Source organism: Meriones unguiculatus, chromosome 7, assembly GCF_030254825.1.
Source record: "Meriones unguiculatus strain TT.TT164.6M chromosome 7, Bangor_MerUng_6.1, whole genome shotgun sequence".
Taxonomy (NCBI): Eukaryota; Metazoa; Chordata; class Mammalia; order Rodentia; family Muridae; genus Meriones; species Meriones unguiculatus.
In genome coordinates, this window is record NC_083355.1 from 13,831,536 (window position 1) to 13,850,797 (window position 19,262).

Consider the following 19,262-nt stretch of genomic DNA (forward strand, 5'->3'; position numbering starts at 1 on the left):
AGAGCAGCCGGCTCAAAAGCAAAGCCTCTCATCATGACAGACGGGTCGCTCTTGGATTTAATATTTTATATATTTGTCTGTTTGACCCAAGATTTCCAATCCTGGCTTTTCTCCCAAGGATCTTACGGGGCTCTTCTCCCATGTCTGATTGTAAATCCTCTTGGTCTTGATGCATAAAAATTTGGAAATAACCTAAATGTGTGGGGATCAGGGGTTGACTGAATCAGAGCTAGTACCATCTGTACATGAAATGTCGAACAGTTAGATGGGACACCGCTTTATAGTGATATGGAAACTACTTATTTGAACACTTAGGTTAAGACAATCCCAAGCCAGTCTACTAAATAGATTCCTCAAAAAAAAAAAAAAAAAACTCCACTTTCCTGCTTCTGTCCCTCAATCTTTGTTAAATTAAACATACCAAAATGTTAATTTATAGTTCTTCCAATTCAGCTATGCCTTTGTCAAATCCAGCAAAATGATATCTAGTTTTTTGCAATGAACATAATTTACCTACATAAATGAGCACGTGAGTAAATAATTAACATTAATTTTAAGAATACTATTTTACCGTGAACTATATATTTTTAAAAAATGAGGCCAAATCCAGAAAGATCAGATACTACCAAGAAGTGATGTCTCTCATGGCTGGAAGGGAGGTTACCACTGGGAAAGTAAACAGGGACTAATCAATCATTTTCACGGGCAACCAGACATCTCAAAGGACGGAACCTTGCCCATTTGGGCTTTGCGAGCGGAAAAGACAGGGTTACACCTTCTGACCTCTCTGCATTTACCAAACCGGCTGCTGGAAAACCTCCCAACACTGTTCACAAGGCAGGAGAGCAGCCTTGGTGCATGTGACTCTTACTTCACATGTGTGGCAAGAAAAATAAACGTAAAATCTCAGGAGCATCATCTTGCTAATACAAAATAGTATGCTTCAAAACTTGTCCCTGAACATCACTGTGTCGGTGACAGGACTTCTCACACAATGGCCTGAGTCTTCCTTTTATAGATCGGCAGAGATGGTGATAAGTGTGCTTGCATTCATCTCTGAGTTACTCTCAAATAGTCCTGTACATTTTAAGACACAGGTTCACAGGGAGTTGGAAGAGTCTCCATAACAAGGGTACTTCCTCTACTCCTATCACGTTTTATTTTCAAGTATAACATTTGAGCCAAACACGTCTCTAATTAGCGTGGACATTGTTTGGCGTTTTAATAATGCCATTAAACTTTAATGGTGAATAGATCAATGGTCGTCATGAGGTAGGGGTAGGAAACTCATAACAGGAAGAGGAAACCCTTAGGAACTGGCAATGGGCAGCCCTGTACCAGAAGAATACGGTGAAGCCTCATGGAACTAGGCTCAGAATAAGTGGTCCACATAAAGTCTGTCTGTAGCATTACACCAACACCTGCTTCTGGTTCTGATCACAGCGCTAGAGAAAATGCAGTGGGGTGAGGGGCTGTCCCTGTGATGCTCTACGTCAGTGGTTCTCGAGCTGTGGGTCCCAACCCCTCTGGGGGTCAAATGACCTTTTCACAGGGTTGTGTTTCAGATAGCCTGCATATCAGATATGTACATTACAACTCATAACAGTAGCCAAAACTTACAGTTATGAAGTAACAACAAAAATAATTTTATGGTTGGGGGTCACCACAACATGAGGAACTATATTAAAGGGTTGCAGCACGGGGAAGGTTAAGAACCATTGCTCTCCATGGTTTTTATAACTAATGAATTCAAGGCTATTTCCAAATTAAAAAAAAAATTTAATGACATTTTAACATGCTGCGTTCCTGATAAAAATTACTATTCTTGGTTATTATAAATCTAGGTAAAACAGTAAGCATAGTTAACTAAATGGAAAAACAATTATGATATATCAATATTTTTACTTGGAGGACTCAATATGGAAATATGAGGGAAAAAACCATTTTCGAAATAAAAATCTCCCACGAACTACTAGTCTTATAGTGTCGGGAAATAAAGCTGTCTGTGCACAAGATTGGATTCCTCCCCACTTTCTTCCCTCACCTGTAAGAGACCCGTGAATCCTGAGTCCTGCTGTGTGACATTTACCTACTCTCAGGAACAGAGCGCGCGTGTGCACACACACACACACACACACACACACACACACACACACACACACCTACAAAGAGTCAGGATTTTCCCAACATGAAACCGCCACTTGAGTTCCTTTTCCTCTGCCCTGATGGTTCGGCCCACACAGCAGTGGGCCCTTCAGCCCTCGGTCCCCTGAGATGAGCAGTGGGCACTTCCACCCTGGTATCTGAGTGAGGATTGAATGCCGTGGTAAGCCAGTGAGATGCGGACATGGGTTGCTATTGCTGCGCCCACTGGCGATAGCTGAAGGATAGATGGTTTCTCTTGGCGGTCACTACCTTAGGGCTGGTTCCAGGGGGACTTCAGCCTCCAAGCTGACCTCGGAGCCCGCTCTGTTGTGCACTTCCAACCAGTAGAGTGTGGAAGGGGAGTCCAAACCTGCTGAGGCTCTTTGAAGGTAGTGATGTTATTCAAAATCCTTGCTGCCCGTTCTTGGGGAAGAACTTTCACATGCCCCGTGTTGTTGACTCCCAGATTTGCTGTGTGTCTTACCTGGGCTAGTGAAATTTGCAGAGAAATTAGGGCACCATTTGTAGGTGAGGGATCAAGGAGTCTTAGAGTAGTATTGCTTTATCTTCTGCTGGAAGATTTGCGTCTACCCCTGGTAGAGGCCGTTGTATCAGAAAGATCACAAAGGGAAGAGAAACGACCGTTGTTTGGCTACTGAAACTTAGGAGTGGTTCACTTATGCAGCATAACGCACTCGTCCTCAATGTGACAGGAACCCCCCTGGGGTCTTCCACACTTGGCACGTGCCACTGACACATAGTAGGTGCACAGCAAATAATTTTCAAGTAAAGTGAAGAAGCCTAGCTGGAAAATATGCTTATTTTCAAATGAATACTGCGTAGGCTTTCTTGTGTAGATATTTCCACATTTAAAACATATTTTAATGTTGGAATTCCATAAATGAGCAATGATTCTTTGGTAATTTGACATTTATAATTGGTAGGACATTGACATGCATACATACAGCAATGTTTGAGAATGGTGTGTACAGGTACTATACAAAACAGGAAGAAGTAAGCCATATATACCTTTAAGAATATTTTCATGTCAAAAGTTTTGTGTGCACATGCTTGAGGGTTTCTGCGAGGCCAAAAGAGATGTCAGATCCCTCTGGGAACTAGAGTTACGGGTGACTGTGAAATTCCTGACGTGGGTACTGGGAAGTGAACACAGAGCCTCTGGGAGACCAGCAAGTGCTCTTAACCTCTGAGCCATCTCTCCAACCCCATATCATAGCTTAAAGATATAGATTGTGCTTCCAAATGCTCTCACAGTTATAAGTACCTTCTTGGTAGCTTGCTCAAGAAACTCTGCAGGCAGATGTGATAACCACCTCAGTTTCTCTAACATGCAAATGACATCCCATGAACCAGATGAAATGTAACCAAATGCATGCAGCAGGACTTGACCATCATTTTGGACGCAAAGAAAATGTATGAACTGTCTTTTCTCCTATGTCTTCTCAGATAATGTTCAAATTACCCTTTCCCTTTCATCTCTAAACCTGTCTGTCCCCACACTTCCCGGAGGCATTTCACTTACAAATCTATCTAGAGAAAAGCTACGCCATTGTTCCGTGGAGGAAGGGTCATGTCTGTTTTCTGGTTCTGACATAAATGTCCTTCTAGCCCATGTTTGACTCTGTGACTTGCTCTTTTTGTCAGATGGTAGTTTCTGGTGCTCGGTCCATGCTGTTTTAGAAAGAGCTAGCTAATTTGCTCTACCTGATAAATTGTATTCAATACGATAAGTGTATTGCAGTTTATTTGGTAGTTGCTTGGCTGGGGGAAAATTATATGGACTTACAGACTTAGTGGACTCAGGTCTAATGACAGCATCTTGCTCACCTGGGCAAAAAAAAATCTTAGGAATCCTACTAATGAAGCTTGGTTTGATAAATTAGCCCAGCTCTAAAGATGACTAGTATTTGGGGCTGGGGAGACACATCCGTGGTTAAGGGTACTTGCTACCCTTGAAGAGGACCTAGGTTCAATTCCCATCAGTTCCCAGCACCCACATGGTGGTTCACAACCATCAGTAACTCCAGTCCTGGGAAATCCAACGCCCTCTTCTGATGTCCACAGGCACCAGGCATGCACAGGTGACATACATACATGCAGGCAAAATACCCATAAACGTAAAAATAAATCTAAAAAGATTTTTTTAATTTATCTTAAAGAAGACGACTGCTATTCATCAGAATAGTATGTGGCCGCTATACAGGAGCAAGATGAATTCCTGCAACGAGGAACGGGAGTTCTTTCATAGACAACATCCGCAGAAAGACCAGCCTGGCCAAAGAAAAAGTGGTGTTTTTGTTTAGTTTAGTTTTGGTTTTGTTTTATGCACAGCAAAGTCGCATGTGATCTTAAAGTCCCAGGGTGATACTAAATTTGCTATGTAGCTGAGCTTGATCTTGAACCTCTGATCCTCCCGGAGTGCTGGGATCACATCCAGTTTTATGTGATGCTCAGCGTGGAACCAAGACTTTATGCACACGAGGCAAGACCTTTAACCCTGAGCTCCAGCCCTAGTGAGCGCTGTGCTTTCTAAAGCCCTAGTGGAGAGAGAGCCAGACCCACACAGCCTCTGAGAAAGAATACCGGGTGGATCCCTTCTTAGAGCCAAGACAGGAAGTAGTAATTGCAGTAATAGCCATGTTACATAAAATCATCCCGGCTTTGGTAATACCTGCGGTTTTTCTCAACAAAACAAATTTTTTAATACTTTTTTTCTCTTTCTTTCTTTCTTTCTTTCTTTCTTTCTTTCTTTCTTGTCTCATGGAATTAAAAAAGAAAGAAAATTCTGCTTCCTAAGAAATTTAAGATCACAGTAATGATGCCAGCTTTACCCTTGGAGCAGCGCATTCAGTGTTGCTTATGTAGTCAGCATGTGGGTGACATTTAGACCCAAGCCCAGCTTCCAAGTATGATTCATGAGAACACATCAGATGGTAAGAGCAGGGAATTTTCCTTGGTATTTAGAGGAAGCAGCTTGAAGGAACCGAACAAGGAAGTCACGCCCCAGAGCTCCATGGGATTAAAAACAGCCTTGCCCAGGAACTCAGAGAGCCTGACCCTGAGGCCTTCAAGGACAAGCATTGGGTCCTCTGAGAAACCTCCAGGGCATACGGGAGGAATTCGGATATGGGTAGAAAATGAAGGCTGGGATCTCTCTCTCTGTCTCTCTCTGTCTCTCTCTCTCTCTCTCTCTCTCTCTCTCTCTCTCTCTCACACACACACACACACACACACACACACATGCACACACCAGCCAAAGCTTGCCTTCCTTGCTCATCAGATGAAAAGGCTATGTGAAGAATCTGTTTCCATAGAACCATCCTCATCTTAATCCTTACAGCTGCCTGTAACTGTAGCTCAGGGACCATCCATCCCTGCAGAAGCTTAACTGTGACCATGGCTGGACATCTGTCCATCCTTGAAGACAGAGATTGGGATTGCATCCTCACCTGGAACACACTGCCTTCAGTACAGACATAGAGTCCAGCAAAGAAGAAACTAGGAAGCCCAAAGCTCCACCAGCTTCAAAATCTGTGCTATACAGATCTAAGGGCTTGAGTTTTTACCAGTTTGAGGAGTTGATGATGATGACAATGACAAGAACAATGATAACAATGGCAATGATGGTGGAAGAGGAGGGAGTTCTGGAAATGCCTTGACAGGAACTTTGAGAAAGGCTTTCCAGGGAAAGCTGGCTGAGTTACTATATTTTAGAACTAAGAAATAAGACACGGGCTAGCAGATGCTTTCAATAGAACTTGCATTCTTCCCCCCATTGGTTGTTTTTTTGGAAAGAAATCCGGATTTAGATTTGTGAGTGAGATTTCATTTGTGCCTATGAGAAGCCGCGTGTACTCAAAGCCACTGTTTTCACCAGAACCACACAAACATCAGAAACTTCTGAGTCAAGCACTTGCGTGGTCTGCCGTGATGTAATATCAGACCTGCAATGCAGGACAGCAGGTTTTATGCTCCCCTCAATCAGAGGGTTCTCAAGAGGTCAAAAGTAACCTTTGCACGTGTTTCACTAAAAGGAGAAGACTACTGATCTGGTGAAGGGGTTCACTCTAAAACAGACCCCTCTTCACGTGCTACAGCCAGGCTTACCATGCATTACCCACGGCATAGTTCTCCCTAGAACCTCCCAGCAGAGCACGATAAAAGCACTTTGCTGTTCCGATGTAGTCTTTGATGTGTATTTGCTATGTGTTTGATGAAGGTGCACCATGCAAGAGACAAATGATGCCAGCGGTGAGCTGGGCAGATTTTTGGACTCAGCTTTGCAATCCTACAGAAACCTCCTCCAATTCTCTTACCGTCTCACCTGCTCCCCAGGGAGCTCAGAGATAAAGTTCAGATTTAGAACTTAATAGTCAGTCTTGGTCCTATCACAGTTGCTAATTTAGCAATGTCAGTTCAGAGCTCTCTTTCTTTTGCATGAGACTGTTTGCGTGTGTGTGTGTGTGTGTGTGTGTGTGTGTGTGTGTGTGTGTGTCCTCCGAAAGGAAATAGTGGCCTTTCTTACTATCCCTGCATCAGCTGTAACAGGTAGAATTCTGGTGGCTATGGCAGGTGGAAGCCATCACGAGCAAAGGCATAGGTGAGATACATTGGGTGTTGCCACCAGGTGAAGGTGCCCGGGCTTACGGGTGTGACAGAGTCCCAAAGCAGTGCCCAAGGACCTGCAACACTTAGACATGAGCATACTCCGGCTTCGGCTCCCTCTGTGGCTGGTGCCTCTCCACCTGGAAGACCCACTGCCTCTTCATTAATCTCCCCATGACCCAGGCTGGCTGCATACCTGGTTGAACCCTCGGTCAGCCGGAAACTCAAAGTGACTTTGTTCTGAAGAACTGGTCACAGAGGATGAGACACTGTGTGGGTTCCCTTTACTTAGAGAGGAACTTGCTGCTCCTACTTTTGGGCAGATCTCTGGTGTCACCCTCCTCATCCCCTTCACATGAGATCCAGTGGTAGGGCTCCCAGGGATGGGCAGCGGATGTCCCTCTGCTGCTCTTCCACTCAAGATCCTGCCCTTTGTCCAGCGAACAGGATTGCACTCCCCGCCCAGGGCACAGTATGTTTAGCCCACATGCTGTACAATGAAAGTCCTCTTGTTGTAGTTACGCACAGGGAATCTAGAGGCCCCAGGACGCCTGCGAGTCAGCTGGTGGTGGGGTGACAGCAGTGTCCCCACTCTGCGGAACGTGCTGTGGTTACGTAAGATGTTCTCCCTGGGGAAAGCTGGGTGAAGAGCACACAGGAACAGGCTGTTCTCATTTTGCAAATTCTTGTGAGTCTTAAATGATTTCAAAATAAGGAGGGTTTTTGTTGATGTTTTTCTGCTCCTGAATATCAAGACAGAATTGAAGAGACCATCTACTACCATTGTTTCCAACATGAATTTTAGTAGCGGCCTCATCTCCCTCCTTTGCTCTCTTCCTTCTCCACCCTCAGCAGCTCTGGGCACCTCCTGACACGCTCTCAATTCCAATGTTATTCTCACCACCCCCCTCCCCATGGTCCAGGATACAGATGAGGAAACAGAGGCCCAGGGACGATAAATGCATCACTTGACAGTGGCTGTAGAAATTCAGAGAGCCTGGGGGAGTTTCTGCTCCAGTGGCTTTCCGTAGTAAGGCGTGGTGAGTCCTATTTAGGTAACAAGGTAGTTTCTCTTGTCAGACCTAGTAGGATTCATTACAGTGGATGAGTTCCCACGTGCCTGCCTCCCCCTTCTTCTCTGCAGGCAATAGCGTCGTCTTGACCTTTAATTCGGGACCGTGCAATGGGATAATCCGGGCCACCAAGCAGTTTCAAATTCACCACATGGTGATTGCCCAGGAACTTCCTAGGAGGGCGAGACACAGAGTGCAGGAAGTAGGACTGAAGAAAGGCTCCCTGCTTGGCCTCCATTCTGACCACCAGGGAAGGCTGGAACCCCCCAGGTCTCCCGTTGCTTCTGTTGCAGCCCATGCCACTGAAGTATCTTAGAGAAACCTTGGGCTCCGTGAGGTTTATTTCTAGGGCTAATACAGTAACACCTTCTTCTAGCCATTCAGCCCTTGTCAGGTCGCAAACCTTTTGCATATGCTCACTTGCTGCTGGAGTTCTCATGTGTACAGACAGCCGTCACTTTGGGCAGTGAAGGACTCTGGGACTTGGTGGGTCTCCAGACACATACACAAGAAGTGGCTTCCCCTCTTTCTCCATCTCCCAGCAGTTAGAGCCCGGAGATGACATAGGGGTGCCGGCTGAGTAAGAGTTAGGTTTTCCCGTAACGGAGGCCCATTGCCCCTGTGCCGCGTCAACGGAGATCTGTATGACAGTCAGGCTGGCAGCACGGCCACCCCAGGGCTGGCTGTCCCGTGCATCCTCCGGAGAGGCTCGAGTGAGCCGCCACTCTCGATTTGCTGTCAGTTGTTGATGCCACATTCCTGCAGGGATCCTGGCTGCTTCTTTTCCCCCAGCATCTTCTTCGCCCTCTGCATTGGAGGACACAACCTTCACTGTCAACACGGCTCTGGCTAATTGGTGCTGATGCTGACCTGATCCCTCAGCATTCTGCCCTGCCTCTCAGACATCTGAGAAACCGATCAGCTGCTCCAATGTTGGAGGCTGCTCTTCACTCCATCTTTTATTATTATTGTTATTATTTATTATAATTTATTCAATTTGTATCCTGCCTGTGCCCCCCTCCCACATCTCCTCCCAATCCCACCCTCCCTCCTTCTTCTTCCCCTATACCTCTCCACTAGTCCACTGATAGGGGAGGTCCTCCTCCCCTTCTATCTGACCAAATTCATGCTACTGAAAAGTATCAAAATCCAGCCAGAGACTCCAGAATCCAGACTCACTGCAGCATGCTGTATGTAACTTCTATTTCTCTGTCTGTGAGCTGAAAAACAGGAACCGGTTGCACCCTCGAAGTCTGTATGGTCTGCTAGTGAGAGCAATGAGCCTACAGCTATGCTTGGGGGCAGGGCTACCCCAGTGGGTTTCTTTTCATGTAATCACTGACATTTCCCCCACACAAGTGCACAGAATCTTTGGAGAGAGTACACAATCAAGAGGTCCTATCAGTCTCGGGGTTTATTTGATTGCACAGCCCATCAGGATTCTGGAAGACAAGAGCTTTCCCAGAGTTCCCAGATCCCAGGTCACCCAGTTCAGCTTCATAAGAATACCAGATTCTATATTTCTTCTGTGTCACCGCCTTGCCAAGTGTTTGGGGAGCGGGGGGCGGGGGGCAGAGACCGGAATAGTTTGAAACACTGAGCATGCCCCCTCCCAGACTTTGAGGATGGAAGGCTTCAAGTGAAAACTTTCATGGAAACTTTGTCATTGTCTGTGTACAAATTATATACCTCAAAGACAGGGGAACACAAGTATAAAAATATGATATGGTCAAAACACACACACACACACACACACACACACACACACACACCCTGTGTGCACAACTCCTCTGACTCTAGTACAGTCTGGTACTAGCCAAACTATGCAATGAACGTAGGGTGTGAGCTTGGCTTAACCAAAAACATAGCCCTTTCACACGTGAAACGAATGCTGTTCTTCTCCCTCCAGGACCCCAGGAGCAAGCACAAGTTCAAGATCCACACTTATGGAAGCCCTACCTTCTGTGACCACTGTGGGTCCCTGCTCTATGGACTTATCCACCAAGGGATGAAATGTGACAGTAAGTTTTCTTTCTCAGTAGACGGCCAGGCTCTGCAGCTCCTAAGTTTGCTCGGTGCCAGGGTTTCAGAAACTTCTCAACAGCAGCTCATCAACAAAGAATTGGTTCAGATAAAGGCGAGGATCAAAAAATGATGAACTTCTCTCTTCTCCAGGTTCTAGTTTATCACAACTACCTACTGGTCTAATTATGGACACCAAAAGTAATTTGGTTCTATAAATGAGGTTAGTGGGTACTGTCACTGTGTGTGTGTTTATGTGTGTGTGTGTGTGTGTGTGTGTACCTTAAAAAATCTTCAATCCCTGTAAAATGCAGGCTAGTCAAACCCCACAGAAGACACCCCACCTCCGGCTTCCACATTTGGTTGGCTTCAAAATAAGCTAAGCAACCACAATCATTATCTTCCTGTGTCTCTAATTAGTGGGTGGACTGTGGAAAAATCCAGCAGGCTTCTCCTTAAAACTGAAGCCAAAGTAAGCATGAAAACCACGGTAGCGTCTTGAGCTCCCTTGCCCTGCCCATTGCTGAACAGATGAGATCTAGAGCAGTCCAATTATGTGTGACCTCACAGAGGTCTGCTGACATGGAGGACAGGAGGCCGTTTCCATCCTCCTCAGTCTTGTATGCATCCTTATCCAATACCAAAGGAAAGGGGGAAAAGAATAGCCTCAGAAATGTTCTGTTTTGCTAATTCTCAAGTGGCAAAGTTACCTGTGCTAGTTGCTTAGATAAAAATGTATCCTTTTAGGGCATGAAGAAGCAGCTACTAAGCCTGTGTTTTTAATAAACATTAGCCCAACACCAGCATGTCCTCATTTATTCCCACGGACTAGATTGACCACAGAGCTTTGTGTCCTGCATGGAATAATCACAGCTTCATGTATAAGTTAGGACTTCTGAACACTAGAGCTGTGGAAAGTCTCCCAGAGCCCAGCATTTGTTCAGTTTACCTAGCTGTGCAGGCTTAATGGCCTTACCATCCATGTCAGTGGCTCCTGTGCTTCAAGAAACCCTCAGATTCCAAACACATCATCTGCAGTGTTCCCAAAAGTGCTAATGCTAAGCACATTTGTAAATGTATTTTTGGCTATTTTAAAACTTGGAGCAGGGCTGGAGAAATCGTCCTGCGGGTGAAGATGCTTACTGCTGAGAAACTGCCATCGATCGCTGGAATCCACACGATGGAATGCAAGAGTAGATTCATACAGATCTTCCCTTTGACCTCCACATGTGTGCTATGGCCAGGGCAGGTGGGGGGGGTGCGCGCGTGCGTGCGTGCGTGTGTGTGTGTGTGTGTGTGTGTGTGTGTTAGAACCATTTTAAACATGGAGCAAAAATGACACCTTGACAAAGTTAGCAAGATACTGAGAGGTTTATACTGTCAGCCTCACTCAAGTGGTACAACTTGGCATGTACCCCATTATATGCACTCCACTGAGGAGTTTTCTGGGTGGGGAGGTGTACTCTTCCGCACTGTTCCCCCTTACATATTCTCTTCGGGATGAAGCAAAGATTTTGGGTGCCGAGCAATTTTAATACAGTACAGAGACAGAGGGACAGCCTGGGATGGTTTACAGGCCATTTTCTGCTACTGTAACGAGATATCTGAAATGGGGTACTTTGTGAAGAATAAAGGTTTATTTAATCCCAGAGTTCTGGAGGCCGAGACGTTCAAGGACAAAATGCCAGCATCTAGTGTAGGCCTTGATGCTCCACCACAACATGGCGGAAACGTAGCCTGAGGGGCTCGCAGAGAGCTCTCTTCTGTTTATGAAGCTATAATGCCGCCATGGGAACGCCTCCCAGAGTCCCCACCTACAGATGCCGTTATCGTGAATTTCGGGGGTGAAATTTCCACTACACAAACTTTTAGGGAGACATTTATATCATGGCAGGCATTAATTAGCCTCCCAAGCCACCTGTTTTAGAGTGTTGTTTCCTGGTCACCCTTGAATGTCTTTGTAATAAATTAGCTGTATAAACCTGAATTTCTTAGCTAAATTGTTGACAATAGCATCCATCTGGTTTTGCATATTAGAATCCTGCTTCAGGTTTTGTTTGAAATAAATAGACTCCACCACTAAACTACTTTGAAAGCCTCTGACCTGAGCCATTGTTTCTGTTGTTTTCTAAGTTCTTTGTTCCTTGGACTTTGGGACTCCTTCCTAGAAGAAGGAGATGAAGAGACAGCATCAGGATCCCAACCTTACCTTAGCAGAGAGGCAGCCATCCTTTCACACACCCCTGTCTGTCGTCTAGCTGTAGTCTACGCACAGTTACACTGGTAGTGAAAAAGCTAGCCACCACGTATGTCAGCCAACCCTTCAGTCTGTAGGGTAAGAGATGGGATCAGAAAGTACAAACAAGCAACCAACGGTAGAAAATCCAGTTCTGGGTGGAGCCAAAACCAGACCCAACCCCAGTGTGTGCTCCCCCTTGTTACCCATACTCTTTCTAAGAATATCATCCTCAGATTTCATCTGTGCCCAGGTACCTGAAGATAGACAGGGCTTGATTAACCCAAAGAGCACAACTTAAAGAGTCTTCGTGGCTAAGCCTCGGCCAGAAAAGCATCTTGAGTAGGGAGCATTTTGAATAGAAACCTAAGGGATTCCCATCTCTGAAGTGGCTGATGGTTCTTCTCTTGCTGTGTCATTACCCAGTTTTCAGTAGTTACTTATAGCAAATAGGTCTTATTTATGACTTTTTTTTAAAGGTATGTTGCCATGTTCAGATTAAACACCGAGAATGAAAGGGATAGTCAGGCTCTGCCTTGACTATTGCGGATTAATCTTGTTAGCATCCTAGGGAGAGCGGGAGAAGATTCCAGGAAGCCCAAGGTACCAGGAGGGCGGAGCCAGCACACCTACACAGCCTCATGTTTGTAGTCAGCCCTGCAGACTCTTCTCAGGGTTTCTTTAGTTCATAGAAATAAGACTGATCTTTTTTTATCCTCTCCCTGTCTCGCCTACATAATGTCAGTGTAAGGAATGGCTTATGCCAAGCGGGTATTTGTTTTACTTGGATTAATATTTAAATATTTGAAGACAGGTTTAAAATATCAAACACAAGTTCCTTTAAAAAAAATATATACTTACACCTTCTCAAAAATACCGAGTTACTTGAAGGAAAGACAATTTTATGAATTTCCTATATTCAGCCCACAGATTGTCACTTCCTTGGTGGCCGTCTCAGAAAGGGAGAAGTAATTCTCTGACCAAAAAAAACCAGTATTCTCTGTTTAAAATTTGCATGTCGCATGCCCATGCATACATAAACTATTAAGTAGTTATTAGGTAGTCTAAGCTCTGTATACATTTACTTGTGTAGATTTTGTTAAAGATTTGAAAGAGTCACAGAAGAACAACCTGGGTTCTCTTGCTGTAGTAAGGACTGAACAAATATGAGATGGCTATTTTAAGGGTATTGTCACTCACAAGAGGAAGCCTGTGCTGGAAGGGACATCTGCTAACAGTTCATGTCACCAGAAACGTTATAGCAAAGTATCACATTAGAGGAGAGTCGCTCCCACTTCTGCTCAGACACCAAAACACAGAGGCAGCGATGCAAGCCCATATGACCAACCTCACCCTTTGCTTTCTTGATTCACAGCCTGCGACATGAATGTTCACAAGCAGTGCGTTATCAATGTCCCCAGCCTCTGCGGGATGGATCACACAGAGAAGAGGGGGCGGATTTATCTGAAGGCCGAGGTCACCGATGAAAAGCTCCATGTCACGGGTAAGGCACTGTCCAGGAGAATCATGGGTGGCCAAAGGTAAAGCAGGGTGAAGCTGGGCCGGTTGACTTGGTGCCTCTCGGGGTATTTACCACGAATTAACACGTCCTACGAGGCTACTCTGTACACAGGGATTTCCAAATACTCAAATGCCATGCAAAGCCCAAACCAACATATAGACCTGGGTGCTCTGACAGCATGGTCACTATTTTCTTCCTACCATGCCTTGGATAGGACAGCCAAGACAGGTCAAAATGCTGTTGAACTAGGCCAGGGAAGACAGATGGGTGGGGATTCTAGATCATTAGTGGCCTTGGGCTGTAATGGTCTGGAAAATCCATGTCCAAGGTAGTGACAGTAGATCTACTGAGTGCCTGCATATGCTTCCTCTGTGTTAGGTATGATGTCGGTTGCTTTATATACGGTATCTACTCCTCTCTACCGCTTGATTATTAGCCTTGTTTCCCGAGAAGGCACAGGGAGGTGGAGAACATACAGCGCTTCAGAACTAGTAGATGGGAATCCAAGGGGTTCCAACATGGATCCAAAGCCCCAGCCTCCAATCGTCACGCCACGTGCATCCTCAACAAATAACCCACTTCTGGTGGAGAGTCCCTATCCGTGGGCTATAAAGTTGCTTACTGCCACAGTACCAAAGCCACCTTCTGGTTTTGTTGTTGTTGTTGTTTGTTTGTTTCAAGTCCACTTCTAGTACATCAACACACCCAACAAAATCATCCTGTTATCCAGGACCTATCCTATGTCTTCAACATGTCCAGCCTCTCTGTCATCCTAGGGACTGAACCCAGGACCTTGTGGTTACTAGTCGAGTGATTTACCACTGAGCTAAACCCCAGCCCTTCGTGTTGGTTTTATGATTTAACTCTCAGCGAACAGTTGGTGCCCATGATCTTGGGGCGTCCTGGTAGAATGCCTGTAAGCTTTTTCTTTGGCATGTCCTCTCATCGTCTCATCAGGAAGGGTTTTATATTTCCAATTTTATTTATGGCTTTTAGACTGTAGTAAGTGTTAGAAAGACTGACTTTAATGATGATTACCTCTAAATAGCAGAATATGTGGTGAAAAGAGACAGGAAAGACCTGTTTAAGAAAGAAAGGAAGTAGGGAGAGTTTAAAGAAAGCTTATTTTGGGAAGCATCTTCAGAGTTTAGAGAAGGGTTTTGTTGTTCTTGGTTTGGTTTGGTTATTTTTTGTTTCTTTACGTCTTTTTCTTTGGAAAATAAGAACATTTTCTTCCCAGAGCTGTCCTTAAATCAGAATACAAGGAAGCCAAATAATTTTGAGGTGTTATTCTGTGTATACTCATGGAGGGCATTTTTGAGACTGTAGTTTTCACAGTCTTCCCTTCTACGAGGCCATTATTGATACCAAACTTGTCATTCACCATAAGGAAGAGGTGGGGGCCAAGAGTTGTGAGCTTCTGTGTTAACTGCCATCTACTGCAAGAAAAACATTCTCTGATGAGGGTTGGCCAAGGCACTGAGCTATAAGTATGGCAGTATACCAATAAGAGTAATTTTTTTTGGTCTGTTTGTTTCTTTGTTTAGCAGAACAGTAGTGCACTTTCTTCTGCATAGCCTGAGCTCTATATGGCCTCAGATTCTCAGCCTTATTGATAGTGTCAGGCATGGGTTCCATCTCACAAAGCAATCTTTAAGTCCAAAAACAAAACAAAACAAAAAGTAGTTGGTAACTCCTATAACACATGTGCCACTACTGCCCTGGAGGGCAGACAAGCTACTGCAGCTTGCGGGGCTCACAGCTGGGTGAGACTGATGAGCACTTTTTCTCCTCCAGTGGCATGCATATGCACACTAGCCAGTAAAGTGAAGCTTCCAGTTGAGCTCCAGCTAAATTTCTCCACGTTCTATGACTCGGTGTGTGCTGTCTTCAGCAACAGGGTCTCACCACCATGCTCTGGAGGGTAACCAGGAACACTGAAATAGCTTGCAGTGTTCACGCAGGGTTAGGACTAACAACAAAAGAGGTGCCGTAGGTTTTATTTGGTAGCGTATGGTTTGTGGTTGGAGCTTTATGCCCCCACCGCAGGGAAACTCCATTAAAATTCCTTTTATATGTTTGTATTTTATATGTTTCTACAGCAGGAGGTTTCCATGTGACTTTTTCAAAAGGCCAGAAAACCACTTTCTAACCATTTTCTGTGTCTAACTTCAACCTGTGAAGAAATTTACTTTATGATCCTCGATGTCTAGATGAAGAAACTGAGGCACAGGAAATGAAGTAGCTTGCTCCTGAAAATGAGAAAATGAAGTTTAACTGTTAATGCTTTAATAGTACCTATAAGAATGAAAATCTATTTCTAAGGTAGTTACTGAATATAGCCAAGTGGAAGACTGCTTGCTGAAAATTCATAGGCTCCGTAAAACCATAACAAAATAAAATAAGATGCAGTTATATACTAAAGAAAACCCAACCCTAAATTTAGAAAGTAAACTCAGGGAAATAAATAATTAGTAATAACATCTTGAAATGTTTTCTTATTATTTTGGCAATATTGAGGATCAGGCCTCAATGCACAGGCTAGGCAAGAACCCTACAAGGTCCCATTATGTAGCCCAGGCTGGCCTCCAACCCACTGCCTTCCTGCCTCCACCTCCTAAGTACTGGTGTGCAGCCATGTGTCACCTCATCTGGCTGGGAGTTATTTGGCAGACTCAGAGAGAAGACATCCAGCTCTCATTTTGGGCATTCCGAAGTATCTCGAGGAATGCCAAGCAAAGCAGGTCTTCCGGGGGCAGGTGCTCTGCCCCACCATTGACCTGTCTGTCCCTCCTCCTTGCTGAACGGTTCAGGTAACAGTCTGTCCTGAGGAGGACACTTGTTGACAGCAGCAGCTATCTCTTCCTCGATGCGTATAATGTGCCTAACCTTTCTTTGCATCGTGCCCCTTCTGCTCTTCATCCTGTTGCATCTTCGTGCGGTCAAGTCAGGGAGGCAACCATTCTTATCTTTGTTTTCAAGGAGAGTCAGGGAGTGGAGAGGAGAGAAGGAAATTGCCCTGAGCCACAGAGTAGAAGGTAATGGAGTTGGCCAGACCCCAGCTCTTCCTTTCAACACCTAATCTTGGAGCCTCCCTGGGTTTCTTTTATTGAGCAGAGTCTCCTTTGGAACAAACAATAAACCCACAATATTTTTCCAAACTTGCGTTCAGCACTCCAGGGACACTCTTGAAAATCCAAACATGGGGACTCAAAGCCAAGGGAGAAAAGGGTTACCCCATGGAGGGATTAAAGAACAAGCCAATTCCAAGTGTCATTAACTGCCAAATTATGTGGCCCCAAAATAGCACAGTGCTCAGGATGTGGAGGGGACTGGGAAAGAAAAGACCCCGTGAAGGAGACTGCTGTGAGCATTTGAAAGGTAGAGGGAAAAGTGCTCACAGGGAGGGGTTAAATAGGATGTGGGAATTAGCACGGCTTTAATGAGAACACGAATATGAGCAATAAACCACAATGAGCAGAGCTTGGGGTCCAAATGCAAGCCATTTTTTAGAAAATGCATTTCAGCGGACCCCCCCCCCCCCAAGCAGCTGTGTTCATTGCTACATTAGCTCAGCCCCATTTCACCTATGTGGAATTGCTCAGGTTGAAAATAATTTCCAAGGTAACTTAGGAGTTCCCAGTGGGAGCTCTGCTTTTGGATGGAAATCACCCTTTTGAAATCAGAAGTGAGTTCACCTTGTAGTTTGGGGCAGCAGTTGCGGGGAAGGCCCCCTCTGCCTTGGTATACTTTTATGGTTTTGCCTTTGGACAATGATGCTAGAGAGAATGGGAACAGTGCTCCCTCACATGCCCCACCCCAAAGAGATTTTGAAAGGTTTCCTACATTTTTATATCTTTTTTAAAATTTGGTATGGAATGATAAAAAAAAAAAAATTCCTCATGAGAAGCAATTTTCAGTTTAATGTTGTAAGTAAATGGGGGAGAAATGCCACCTGCTTTCTGGCTCTTTCCAGAGCACATCTCTCCCCAGACATGTTACTCTGAAGAGGAGAGTAATTTTCTCACGTGCGTGGGTTTATTAATGTAGCATGGAGATTGAAATTCTAACCTGAGTTCCCATGGGGCAGGAGACAGGGGGTACCTTTCTGAACTCCTGCTTGGCTTTTAAGAAGCTCAGTGTTTGAAGCCAGGCTCTCTTCTTCCTGGGTACTGAGACTGGCCGCCATGTTGTGTTATTAAAACAGCGTTCCCTCTGTGTGCTTTCACCTCCTCATAGTGTATTTGACACAGGATCCAAGCAGCGAGCCTTAGCTTGCTGTTATGCTCCAGGTCTCTGAGCATCCATTGTGTGACTTTACCTGGAGAGTTGTAAAGATGATGTCTGTCCACCCCAGACAGACCTGCAATGACAAACCAAAAGAGCCATTCTAACCAAGTCCAGCTTGGTGGACCAGTGAGTTTATTGGGCTTGCTTATAGCAGTGCGGGTGACCCTAAGCAGCTGTATCACAGAGATGCCTCAGCCCGGTGATGAAAGCCTTCTAAGAGCTGAGAAGATCAAATGCCTGCTTCGGTTAACTTTCCTTCCATAGCACATCAGAAACCAGGCACAGTTGGCCATTTCAATTTTTTTGACATCCCAGATAAGACTAGAGAACAGCATTCCATGGTAGCATCTCAAAGGGGCACCCAGATGATAAAGGTAGGGGGCACATCATGACGTATGGTGTTTATGGGGTAGCTCAACCTGCAAAGGAATGACAAGGCACGCTAGGTCCCTTGAGGTACAGTGAGGTGCATGGAGGAAGATTCCTTGACTGCTCAAGAAAGCTGCAGGTATGATGTGTAACACTATTCCTGTAGAGAAATGAACAAACATTTATTCACCCCACGTAAGGAACCCACAATAGACCAAAGCATAGACACCACTGAAGTCTAACTTGATCAACTAATTAGTTTTACTGGAGTACACTTATAGGAATATGAGTGAAGGATTGCTTACTTACTTACATCATCAAAGCCTGCCACAGGACAACAGCTCACCAAAGCTATGAGCCCAGAGCTCACTGTACCATATATCCTGCAGTTAGGGTCAGGGTTAGGATTAGTTCCACAAGTTGGAGAAGTGTCTTTTTTCCAAGTAGCTTGGTTGGTCTGAGCCCCTTCCAGGCAGTTTGGATAGTCTGAGAGTGTCTATGGTTTATATAAGCTGGGGGGGAGGGGAACAGGCCTAGTGAGTCTGGTAAGTTTTAGGGACTTCCTGATGGCTTTGGATTGTTTGCTTTCAAAGCCTAACGAGCTTTCCTTGCAGGATGGAATGTATCACCTCTCCCTTGAACATACTGTATCCTTGTAATCTTTCCTCCAAGATGAAAATTTTTCTCTCCAAGAAAATTGAAACACAGCAAGGTGGCAGTTTCATAGAAGATCCATGAGGACAGGAAGGATGGCTCTCTAAGCAGAGATGCAGAATGTGTCCAAAACAAACAAAACAAAACAACAACAAAACAAAACAGAAAAACGCGCACACAGTATCATAGAGGACTTCAAAAGAGAAGTGGAGAGAGCGGGAAGGAGTCTTGTTCTCTCCATTTTCAAAGGATTAGGGATGTGACCATCACAGAACTTAGGAGCCACGTAATAGAGGCTTTGGGTTCAGTTCTTCTTTACACAGGA

At 45.0% G+C, this 19,262-nt stretch overlaps 1 protein-coding gene across 1 annotated transcript in view; it reads left to right on the top strand.

The window, feature by feature from the left end:
* The window catches only part of Prkca (protein kinase C alpha), a 386,510-nt gene that overhangs the window by 259,165 nt on the left and 108,083 nt on the right, over positions 1–19,262 (top strand). Inside the window, exons 4-5 of the mRNA XM_021648501.2 lie at positions 9,754–9,865; positions 13,478–13,606. Coding sequence (XP_021504176.1) covers positions 9,754–9,865; positions 13,478–13,606 — 241 coding nt within the window. The remainder of the gene's footprint in view (positions 1–9,753; positions 9,866–13,477; positions 13,607–19,262) is intronic.